Genomic DNA, 12146 nt, shown 5'->3' on the forward strand with positions numbered 1-12146 from the left:
AACATCTGGCTTGATGTAGGCTCATCTCTTGAATTTCTTGAAGTTGTCATTCTAGGTCTTGCATAGCTAAGCCCAAAGCTTGTGGTTGCTTTGCTTGTAGCTTTGCATTACTCTCATGAAATTGTTGGATTTGTTACTGAATGCTTTGTAAAGAAGCAACAATACCTTCGAAGCATCACAGACTTCATTACGACTAGGTAAGATCGTGATAGGAGAGTCTTGTCAAATTGCTATAGGCATGGCAAGTGCTCTTCGAGAGCGAGTTGATTGCTCTCACAACGTACAAGAGAAGAACTTAAAAGAGAAATTGAACTAGAACTTGATTGCGAGATAACTCGATTACTAGAGAATGCTCACAAGAGCATGGCTTGATTACAAGACAAGATGACGAGACTAAAACAAGACAAGAATTGGAAGAGGACTTACCTCGTAGGAGCCTCACACCGTTGGTATTGGAAAAATTGAAGGGAAACCATGATCCCTATTTATACTATAGCCTAGTGAGGTTAAGGGGAATATATGTCGTTAAAAGAGGATATCATGGAATGACATGCATGCTGACACATGGCTGTGAAGAAAACTGCCACGGTTTGTACCGAGGAAACACAGTGTACGACCACACTAGAAACACAAAGAGACAGACGCAGACATAGAAAGCAAAACTTAAACCCTAAACTCAAAACTCAAACCTTAAACACAGAAACTCAAATACAAATAGAAGAAGGGAGAGAAGAACACAAATCTGAAGTGAATGAATATTGCAAATGAATGTAAGAGTGTTCAGATACTCTAGGGCAGAGCAATGTGTCGGAGAGTGATGTCCATTGAAGACGGATCTAAAGTCCATGACCACCTATCGAACTGTGAAGAGAGAGAGGAATCTGCAAAACGCTGACACTAGAGGCTGCTTGAGACAGAGGCAACAGACTGTCACCAAGTTGACGGAGGCCCAAATGCAGGCAGTTGGAGGGTGTGGAGGCTGATGCCTGGCTGATGAAGATCAAACACAAGCACCAGATGATGGTGGAGAGGTTGGTGATGGCAGTTGGAGGCCAAACACAGCCTGGAAGGAGATGCTAGATAGTGGGCGACAACTAGAAGAAGGTGCCAGGGCACTGCAAGGCTCAAGGGGCTGCCACATGTGAGTTGATTGATGGCTGCAATCTGCAAAAATGAGATGGAATGAATGGAGGGAAACATACCTATTTATAGAAAGTTAGAGTCCTCCTAAGTGAGGTTGTGCTTATGGGACACATGCACTCTCTCGGAATGCATTTTTGTTTAAAGAACAAGTTTGATTCATTAATTAAGTACGTTTTGGGGCTGTTTAAGTAAAGCTAATGCATTTTTAGCTCAACAACGGCATGATATACATGCCGGCACATGGCATGTTGACATAAGTGATGATGCAGATATGTTCTAGAATCATAAAACCAGGAGCTGTTCTAGCTTGCATATGAATCAAGGGCTGTCCTTGCTTGAGCACCCCGTTATAGAGGGAGTCTTTTTCATTGAGGTGAGGCATGAGTGGGGTAGACTGACTCGATAGAGGGTTTTTTTCCTTTGCACTTGTTTGAGCACCAAAAGGTTAAGTTTTTGAGATGAACTCCCTGACCGTTGGGGAAAGATGTCAAGGTGGACTGTGGTGACCCGTGAGCCTGGGACGTGGGCATGTGCAAGGTAGCTCCTAGCTTGAAGGGGGAGTGTGGTGCCAAAGTGAGATGGTATGCACCGTGATGTGCGAGGTTGAGACCTAGGGGACTAGTAACACTTGTTATTAGAGCTAGATCCTCATGACATGGAGGAGGCATCTTGAGGTAGGGGAAAGGCAAAATGGCCCGAGATATGCAAAAGTAAAAAAAACTTTGGAGACCAAGGCCCAAGAGATGAAACAAGCTTGGAATGATGCAGAAAACCAATAGATTGAGACCTTGTATGCATCAAAGAGGAAAATTTTGGTTGAACGGCATGATTTGGGAACATGAATGGAGAATGCTATTGAAGCAAAAGCTAGAGTGGGTAAAAACAAATTATGAGTCTCCAAAGAGGCAAAAATATGAACTTGAAAAAAGAATGATTTGAGTGAAGGGAAAACATGATGATGAGCCTTCAGGCGTTAAATGATAAACTGGATGATTGGTATGAGGAAAAGATAGGATGAGGTCAATGACGATCTCTTATGTGCTGAAGAAAATTGACCATGGGTTTTGTTAGTGAATTGAGTGAGTGTGTGGCCGATGGGGATGTGCTAGATGATACTTATGTTTTTAGATAAGCCCCGTGCATCCAAGATGAACCCCCCATGGGGCGAAGACTGATTCTTATGCAGAAATGAATGATGGAAGTGACCTTGGAACACACTTCATTAAGGCTAACTCGTCATAGCATGTAGAATCTCCACTTGGAGTATCAATGCAAGGCCACACCATGCTCACCCTGCATGCCATGCAAACAAGCACATGGAGGCACATGAGGGCACAAGAGCACATGAAGGCACAAGAGAAATCACATATTGGGGACCAAATGGTTCATTCATAGCAAGAAAATTTATACAAGACTAGCCGAGGCATGGGAGGGACTTGGTTGGTGGGTTAGGGCTGGGCTATAAACATGCATCACACACTACTCAACACCCTGGGGTGAGGGAAGAGAGCATTGCAATCCCTCATCCTCGTCATCTCGGCTTTCACTGGTCTCATCATTAGAGTGCCCTACCACAACATGTTTCGAAGGATGGAATGTTACACTTTTCAAGCTTTTTGTGGGGGAGTGGTGGGTATAGGGGAGTAGGCTGCTTGAGGCTAGGCTCTTCACGGTGTGTCATGGCATGGGGCTATGTCACATACGTCTGGGCAGAGTTTAGTTGTTTGGAGCTTCCCCCTCGGATATCTAGAGCGGGGATGGTGAGTGCATTTGAGAGAAGTGAGTTGGGAAGGAGTCTTTTTCTTTCTTGTGCACTTGTGTAAGTATTGAAAGGCTAGATTTTTGAGGTGAATTCCTCGCTCGTTTGGGGGAGACGTCAAGGTGGACTGTGGTGACCTGTGAGCTTGTGATGTGAGCATATGCAAGTTATCCTAGCCTAAAGGGGGAGCATGGTGCCTAAGTGAGATGGTCCGGGATGTGGTGTGTTAGGCCTTGAGACCCAAGGGAATTTGTAATATAATGTTGGCTTGAAATGCATCAAGTAAAGTACAATACCGAAGATGATTTGCCAGATTATGTCCTTCATTCATTTACTTCCATAGGTGAAACAATTCTGAAATTTCACCAAGTAGCACATAGAAACTTTACCTCTAACTGTACTTCACACCAAAACTTGCCCTAGGTTCTAGGTCTTTTATCCCTAGGATCATCTAGATCCTTAGAACCTTTAGATTGTTGCAAAAAATAGTATATTTTGTTGCAATTCCAGCTTGACCAACATTAAACATTGCATCTAGTTGACTAGCTCCAATCCCTTGCACACCAAACATAGTAGGAGCACCAGATGCATCGCGAAATGTGCCCGTTCGCAGACTTTGTTCCAATGTGACTGTACATGGGACTTTGCACTTCACTAGCTGTTTCAAGTATTCCATGCATCATCTAGCCATATACCACAAACATTTGTGCCATACATACCAAATGGAGGAGTACTATGACTAGCCATAGCATGAAACATAGATCCACCTCCGAATTACCCCATGTGTCCCACATTTGGATGCATATCTTGTTGTCCAAAAGGGATAGTGTTTGCATTTCCAAGATTCCCATGCATTTGATGTCCTTGCGCCAAAGAAAGCATTTGAATGTCCATTTGTTGCATTGGGTGCATTTAGAGGGGGTGCCACATCTACCTTAGATACTGCATAAACTAAGCATTTGAATCCTCTTGTTCTTGCTGAATTTCAACATAAATATGCATTGAAGTCCAAACTTCCTCAACAAAAACAAGCCCATACTGAAACTCCACACCAAGTTTAGACATTGCATTCTTTTCATTGTCTTCTAATGAGGCATCACCGAATGCAATTCTTCACTACTTAAGAAGACATTTTCTGAATTCTATGACAGGTGAATATAGTAGCAGCAACTTGCTTGCAATTTTGACTTGAAGTCTAGTACCTTGGGCCACATACTCGAGGGAGTTCATGTGTCTTGGCGATGGAACCATACAACTGTTCTTTCCTTTTATAGAAGGGTGGTGCAACCCAAAAATGTACTGATTTACAACAAGCAGTTAAATTCATAAAATAAATAATAAATTGAACAGCTAGTACTTTACCACTTTGGTCTAGATTTCCCCCCAAGAAATTTAGATAATCTAACACCCAATTGGCTTCAAAATGTTGGCGCCCTTGTGGTATTAACTTTCACATTCATTTCAAAGTCCTAGTGTACAACTGAGATTTGACTCCTTGGTGAGATGGCAAGCCTTGCCTCAAACTCAAGAAATATGCTGTTGAGTTCCGAACTTCCTCCATTGACCAAGCCAATTCTCTTACATTTGGAATATCTTGCTGTTCAATGTAACCAACAACCATAAAATCGAATTTGGTTCTTGTTAGGGAATTCCAAATTAGATCCTCTTTTGGTTGTATGCAAATCATCCCTCCTCGGGTGGTACATGACATGTCCCTTCATAGGAATACTTTGTGATCCCCTCAACTTTTATAATGTAGGCCTCTAGAATCTCACCCATTTTGCTGTTCATTGACCAAATCAAGCAAATTCCCTCAATCATAAGGCATGCATGCATGCATACCAACGTCGTCATGCAAACCCTAAACCTTACTGGTTTTAGACTAAGATCAGAAAATTCCCAATCAGTATCACATCAGGTTCAATTCGAGGCTCAAATCTCCAATTCTCATTGCACATTGCACATGTATCTAACCAAGATGACAGAGAAGAAGCATGAGAGACAGATCTCTGATTTTCAGCCCGAAATCAGTGATCAACATCAACTTCCAGCATGAAATGGTATTCAAAATGATTAGTCCTCAATATGCCCCTTGTTTTTCAATTCTTGAGGAGTCAAATTGAGTCTTTAACATATTGCATGCAGGTCACCCTTTTTGTAGATGGTATGCAATCAACAAATTCACTGCTGAAACACATCAAACTCTCTGATGAGGCTTCAATTGGCATGGAGGAGAGACGGAGAAGCAATAGGTGAGAGAGAGTTCTGATTCCCTTGTGTAGAAAATGCCCAAATAGCAGCCACCTATTGATGAGAGGCCCCTAGATGCTGTTATCTAGTCAAGATTCAACTGCAGCTGCTGCCCAAAGCTCTAGATTAACTTTAGCTGCTATGAATGCCCCAAAACTGATCCCCACAGCTTCTGTAGCCTTGCATAGCCCAGAAACAATAGGAAAATGGGAGAGAGAGAGATTCCAACATGGAAGATACACTTGCATGTAGCCTAGAACTGACCTAAACTTGACATTTGGTAAATTTTCATTTTCAGTGTCCACATACAAATTAGGACTCAATAGCCCTTTGGCCCTGCTCTCATTTAAACTAACCATTAAATAATGTCCAATCTCAATTTTAAATTTCTAAACTAAGTAATGTCCTACCTCAAATTTAAATTTCTAACCTCTTTGAACTTGATAGTGTTGAAACTTTTCACAAACCTTAGTATGGGATATCAAATCATTTAAATCCGTAATCCCCATGACACCATAAGTCATTTCCAAGGGGCTATTTAATGTCCCTAACCAAGATGTGACTAAGATACCCTATTGCCATATGCTCACACAACTTTCGCCGATGTTCGCCATCGCTCAAGCTAGGATTATGTGTCATTGTGACAAACCTTCAACTTGATTCGACGTATGCATAAGACTTGTGTGCAACTTAAGTGTCCAAAGAGCATTAAGTTAGAAATTCACATTCTCTTGACAGTTGGAAGGGCTAATTGTTGTAGTCTTCCACAGAAAAGTTCCCTATTTTTTTGATAGTCAACATAAGCATAAGCAATAGGATATATGAGCAGTTTGGGGGCTCTACAAACAACAAACCATGCTTAAGGCAGTCACAATTAGTGCACACACAATTAGATCCCGAAAGTCTAAAGGTGCGTGATTCCACCAATGTGTATGCACTGGACATTTTCCCATTAAGGTCGGGTTGCTTTAGAGTATCTATGAACTTTGAGAGCTCTAGTTGCTAATGCTAGAAAGTATATAGGATATCTTGTGTGATGCTTCACTCCATGCTACTTCGACTTGGCTAGAGATCTTGTGATCCCACACCTTGCTTGTCCCTGTTTCTCTCCTTCTGGAGATCGTCAATACACATGGTTTCATTGAGAATGCTATTAATGTTCGATGTATCCAAGATGGAATTGTTTGCCATGGCCTCATATAATTTCTCCTCTCTAATCCCCTCAATAAATACTATAGTCACGGCCTTGGGATTGGGTTTTTCTATTAGTGGAATCCATTTGTATGGACTCCTCACCATTGACACATAATCTCTCACAGTTTGTCCTTCCTATTGCTTTATATTCATTAACCGAATGATGAGGTTGTCTACATATCTAGCTTCAATGAAGTGCATGATAAATAGGTCCTTCAGGGTTGAGAACACAACTTTTTTTGTAGTATCCAAGGCGTTGAACAACGTTCATTCCTTCGTCTAAGGAGAGCTTGAAGGCTTGAGTGTTCATGATGTTTGATATAAGGTTGTTAGCTTTGCTGAAACTAGCCTTCCTTCTCGGATAGTGTGGTAATGACCTAATTAATCAACAATTACAGCAAGTATAAAATTCACATAAATTAAAAATGTAAATGTTACCCACTGAGTCTTGGATATTGGACAATCTGTTGGCCCCAAAACTTGGCGCCTCTTGTAGTATTCGTTAACTTGTATTGCAAATGGATGGAGCATAATTGAGATTCTTCAACCTCCTCCATCTCCCAAGTACCCTTGAGCAATTATTAACCATTAGATTGGCATTAATTAAACAATTAATATCTAGTCTCTAATGCCACCATTGACATTAGTGGCCAATAAATTAGTCTAGGCCCAAATTTGACACTAAGTACTACCTAATACTAGTCAAGCATAACTTATTACAACTTTTGCCTTTGGTACCAAGTGATATCTTGGGGTCTTGGATCTCACATTGTGAAATAGATGACTTGCACCTCACATGTGCAAGTCACATTTGTACATTTGATTGACTTTTAATCAAATGCTAAGCAAAGCGATAAAATTTCACATCCTTGTGAACAAACTACCTCGTGAAATCCTTGCAATTGTCTTTGATTGCACTGCAATGTGCCAAAGCATTCATTGCCACGATTGAAAATACATGTTGTTATCGTAGTCAAACAACATGTATACTTATTGCTTAAGCATGCTCATGTTCTTTGCATGTTTGAAATTCCAATCACTTAAACGAGTTAAGTACAATTGAGATTCTTCAACCTCCTCCATTGACCCAAGTGCCTTTTGTTGCTATAGATGACTAGTAAGCCTTCAGATCAATTTGCCCTTTGATTTGCTAAGGGATTGACCTTCACTTGTGTTCCTTGGAAAATAAATTAGCCCCAAATTCAATGCGGGCTGACTGGCCTCTCGAATCGTCTTGAGATACATTGATTTCAGCTTTGAAAATTCATGTTTGAAGCCTTAAAATTTGGGCACACTTCTTGAGGTAGCTGTCAATCCCGAATTTTTACTATAAATTAGGGTCTAGAGTAGAGATTCACCAAAATCTCCATCTCCAATGGTTGGATTTCCCGTGGTGGTCAGGAATATGCAACCGCTTTCACCAAAATGGTCTTTGATGGTGGTTGTGGCTGAGAAATGGCCCCAAAACAAGTAGCAACAACCAAACCTCTCTTTCCAACAGCTTCTAAATGCAAAAACGAGATTTCCTTCTCCCTTCAGCTCCAATTCAACTTTCCTAAAAAACTTGCATGGGCAAGTTTTGCCAAGTGACAACCTTCTAAATTAAATTTTCAGTCCATTAAATTAATTTTCAAAATATAAAATTTAAAAGTTAATTTTAAAATTAATTTTGTGCCGAGAAAAATAATCTAACCAACCAACTATTAAATTGTCTAGGTCAATTTATCACCCAAGTTATCTTTAGCACTCATTAGTTCGGAACTGGCATTGATTAATTAATGAATGCCAATATTCTTATATATTGACGCTAATGGTTGATTAAATGTTCTAGGCCAACTTTTGACACATGGTACTTATCAAGCATAACTTATTACAACTTTTGCCTTTGGTACTAATTGATATCTCAGGGTCTTGGGTTTCACATTATGAAATAATTGATCCGCATCTCACATATGCAAGTCACATTTGCACATATGATTAACTTTTAATCAAATCCTAAGCAAAGTAACCATGCCTTGCAAATGCATATCACATCCAAATGTACATTCCATGTATTCCATACATGCTAGCAATTTTGTAAATGTACAGTTTTAGAGCCTATGTGCAAAATATACTTAATGGATACCAACTCACAATGACTAGTACACTTAATAGTTATCCCAATGGTAGAAATACTATTAGCATACAATACTCTAGATGCAAACCAAGTATATCCGAGATCCACTACATAACCAAGCTGTCCTTTTCTAGGGGAGTTGAGATGCAACCTTTCCCTTGAGCATCATGCAATACTTTGGACCTTCTATGCTCTGTTGACCTTGAAAGAGCTTGATCCAAAATCGGCTCTAATTGAAAACCATCAAGGTAAAGTGCAATATTGAGGATAATTTGCTAAGTCATTCCCCTCTATAAAATTGCACTCTTTCATAGGTGAAACCATGCTGAAGGTTCACCTAGAAGCACATGGAAACTTTAACTTTACTTGCCTCAAAATATCTACTAGGCTTTAGGCCTTTGTCTCCGTGGAGCACACAAATCCTTAGAACTTACACATTGTTGCAATTCTATCTTAACTAGCATGAAACCTCACATCCGGTTGACTAGCTCCTCAAATATACTAGACATGCTAGGAGTACCAAATACATTAGGAAACATTCTTGTTTGCATACTTTGGACTATTGCAATGTGATTGTGTATGGAAATTTGCAAACTACGAGCCATACCAAGATACATTTTCTCATACATTGCATGCATTAATAGCTGCATTTTTCTCATGAATAGCACTATATGGAGCATTTGCACGACTAGCATTAATACCATGAGTCCCAAACACAGTGGGCTGCATATATAAATTACCAAACTTGCCACTTTGTATCCAACATCATGCCAACATTGCTATTTATAGGGTTATGCGTATTACTAGCTATACCTAGATACATTGAGCCTTGCACATTACACGTTGGTCGCTACATATCATAAGGAGTTGTACCATACATCCCCGTATGCGATCTTGATCCACCATAGCATGAAAAATAATGCTACCACCAAAGTATCCCGAATATTCCATCATTCTTGTTGTCCTAAAGCTCTTTGAAGATAGTTTCCTCTTTGTGCCTTTGCTATCCTGTTTTAAGGAGTTCAAAAAGCACATGAATTGAGAATCATTTGTCAATTGCACAAACATTTCAGTAGTTGTCCTCAGCCGATCTTTCAACTGGACATCAAATTCCTCTTTCTCTTGCTGGTCATCAGCTTCTAAAGACCTAGAAGGACTCATATTTTGGTCTAAACCAACATTATCAACTTGCTATCCATGCTATGTCCCTTGTTCAAGATCAGACATTGCATTGCCCCCAATGCTTTGTGAATTTTTCAAATTGATTGTGATCCCATCTCACTATTTGAAGACATTCTTGTTGTAAATGCTTAGATGAACACAATTTCAGCACTAGAGCAAAGCTTCTGACCTTCAATCAGGTGCCTCGGGTTGACTAAGTCAAGGGAATTGATGATATCTCAATGATGGAACATTGAAACTAGCCTTTCTTCTTGGATAGGATAGTAATGATTTGATTATCAATAATTACAGCAAGTATAAAATTCACATAAACTAAAAAATGCAAATGTTACCACTTAATCTTAGACCTTGGACAACCTGTTCATAAATTACCAACAAGTCTTTAAACCAATTTATCCCTTGGTTTGCTTAGGGATTGGCTTTATCCTACTCCTTGAAAGACAAATTAAGCACCAAATCTAATATGGGTTAGTGAGCCTCTCGAATCTCCTTGAAATTCTCTAATTTTAGCTGTTGGAACTTAAGTTCTAGACCCTCAATTCTGCGTACTCATCTCGAGGTGTCTTTCAAATCCTAATTTCTGCTATAAATTAGGATTTATAGTAGAGATTAACCAAAATCTCCACTAGTGTTGACTCAAATGGCTAGATTTTGTTGAGATAACTTGAGAGATGGCTAGAGGATCAGAGAGAATGCTGTGGAGAGAGAATTTTTAGAGTTTCATCGTGAGAAAGGCGGAAAAAGCACTTTTGCCTGGCTTAAATAGTCATGGAAGTACTTGGGGGGCTCCAAATTGTTGTCACCTATTGTAGGACTCGTCGCTGGTGGATGTGAATTGCATCAGTAGCATCTACTTACACTCTAACAGTCTTCTTCTCTCTCACAATGGCTGCAATAGACTTTACACTAGCCCTTGAAAAGGCTTTTTCTCTTAGATGGGCAAGTTTTACTAAGTGAAAGCCTTCTAATTCCATTTTTCAGCATTATCTAGCTTATTCAATTAATTTTCAAACTATTAATTCTAAAAATTAATTTAATAATTATTCTAGTGTTCAAAAGATAATTTCACCAGTCAAGAATTAAATTCACTAGGCCATTTTAAAATACCTCCGAAATATCCTTGAGCAGTTATTGACTCTTAGAGTGGCATTAATTAATTAATTAATGCCTAGTCTTTAATGTTACCACTGACATTAGTGGCCAATAAATTAGTCTAGGTCCAAATTTGATACCAGGTACCACCTAGTACTTGTTAGGTATAACTTATTATTCCAACTTTTGCCTTTGGCATCAATTGATATCTTGGCGTCTTGGGTCCCACATTGTGAAATAATTAACTTGCACCTTACATGTGCAAGTCACATTTACACATTTGATTAACTTTTAATCAAATGCTAAGCAAAGCAATAAAACTTCACATCTTCGTGACATTCGCATACATGCTCTACAATGAAGCTATAGGGATCATCCTTGGCTCTACTTGCTTAGTGATTAGGGGTATTTTAGATTTCTCTTTAGTACTAGGTGTTATGCCTAGTCCTATTAGTAGGGTATTGGCTATTTGTGTACCCATCGTGAAAGTCTTATTTCAACACTAGCCTCTTGATGCCATCTATTTCCTTCCACATTTCAATTCCCTCCATTTGCATTGCTTTAGTTAGGTCTAGGAGTCTATCGAGGATGGTTAGCTCTTGATCTTTTGAAATTAGCAGCTTGTGTTGGATGACTTCTTCTATTACATGTGTCATCAAAATCAGTTGCTGCCTCAACTTTGGTTTTTCAACCTCTCACTTTGGGCTAGGAGATTTACCTTGTGAGTTTCAATATCATGTCTGCTCCTCAAGCATATAAACTGGCTTTAGGCAATAAATAACTTGATGAAGGGGCTCCTCTTGCAAGAATTCAATCTCAGCCTTCATTCTTTTAGGTTTCTTAGCTTCCTTGAGAGCAATGTATTTTGGTTTGGTTCTTAGTCTCAAGTGTTTGTAGTTCCTATCTTTTTAGTCCAGGTCTCCCCTTTAGTTTTATCTCTTGCTTGTTTTGGTTATGTGATGGTTTTTGAAAAATTCTTATGGTCCTTTACTTCAAGAGTCCACTGTCCATGCGAAGGTTGCATTTGGTTTAGTGACAATTTCCTCGCATGCAAATTGGATACAAAACAATTAGGTAGTACAATGCTGCATTTTTGTTGCTATACATGAAAGTCAAAAGCAAGTAAACTTAGTTACATAAATTTTTACCCGAATCAAGTAGATTGTAGCTATAGAAATTTTGCCCAGAAGTCAATATCTAACCACCTTTTTGCTCATAACCTTTCAGGAAGGTGACCGACTTGCTTTAATATTGAACTGCACCATCTTTCATCCTCAAGGTGGTGGCCAACCTGCAGATCACGGGTGGATTTTAGACTCAATAGAGGAGGTGAAGTTTTGTGTGGAGGATGTGCGGATGAAGAATGATATTGTAAGTTAGACATTAGGTATTACGAGTTCTTTTTCCTAT

The 12146-nt window shown here is 39.5% G+C and overlaps 1 protein-coding gene across 3 annotated transcripts in view; it reads left to right on the plus strand.

Moving 5' to 3' along the window:
• LOC148031905 (threonyl and alanyl tRNA synthetase second additional domain-containing protein) overlaps positions 1-12146 on the plus strand; it is a 70963-nt gene that overhangs the window by 40054 nt on the left and 18763 nt on the right. For 2 of the 3 annotated variants that reach the window (XM_087682484.1, XM_087682485.1), the window contains exon 2: positions 11964-12107. In XM_087682484.1, the coding sequence (XP_087538610.1) occupies positions 11964-12107 (144 nt within the window). Of the gene's footprint in view, positions 1-11963; positions 12108-12146 lie in introns of those variants that run through there. The other variant, XM_087682483.1, reaches the window with a different exon arrangement.

Source organism: Lygodium microphyllum, chromosome 8 (genome assembly GCF_053477565.2).
Source record: "Lygodium microphyllum isolate KBCC chromosome 8, Lygodium_microphyllum_v1.1.10, whole genome shotgun sequence".
NCBI classification, from domain to species: Eukaryota; Viridiplantae; Streptophyta; class Polypodiopsida; order Schizaeales; family Lygodiaceae; genus Lygodium; species Lygodium microphyllum.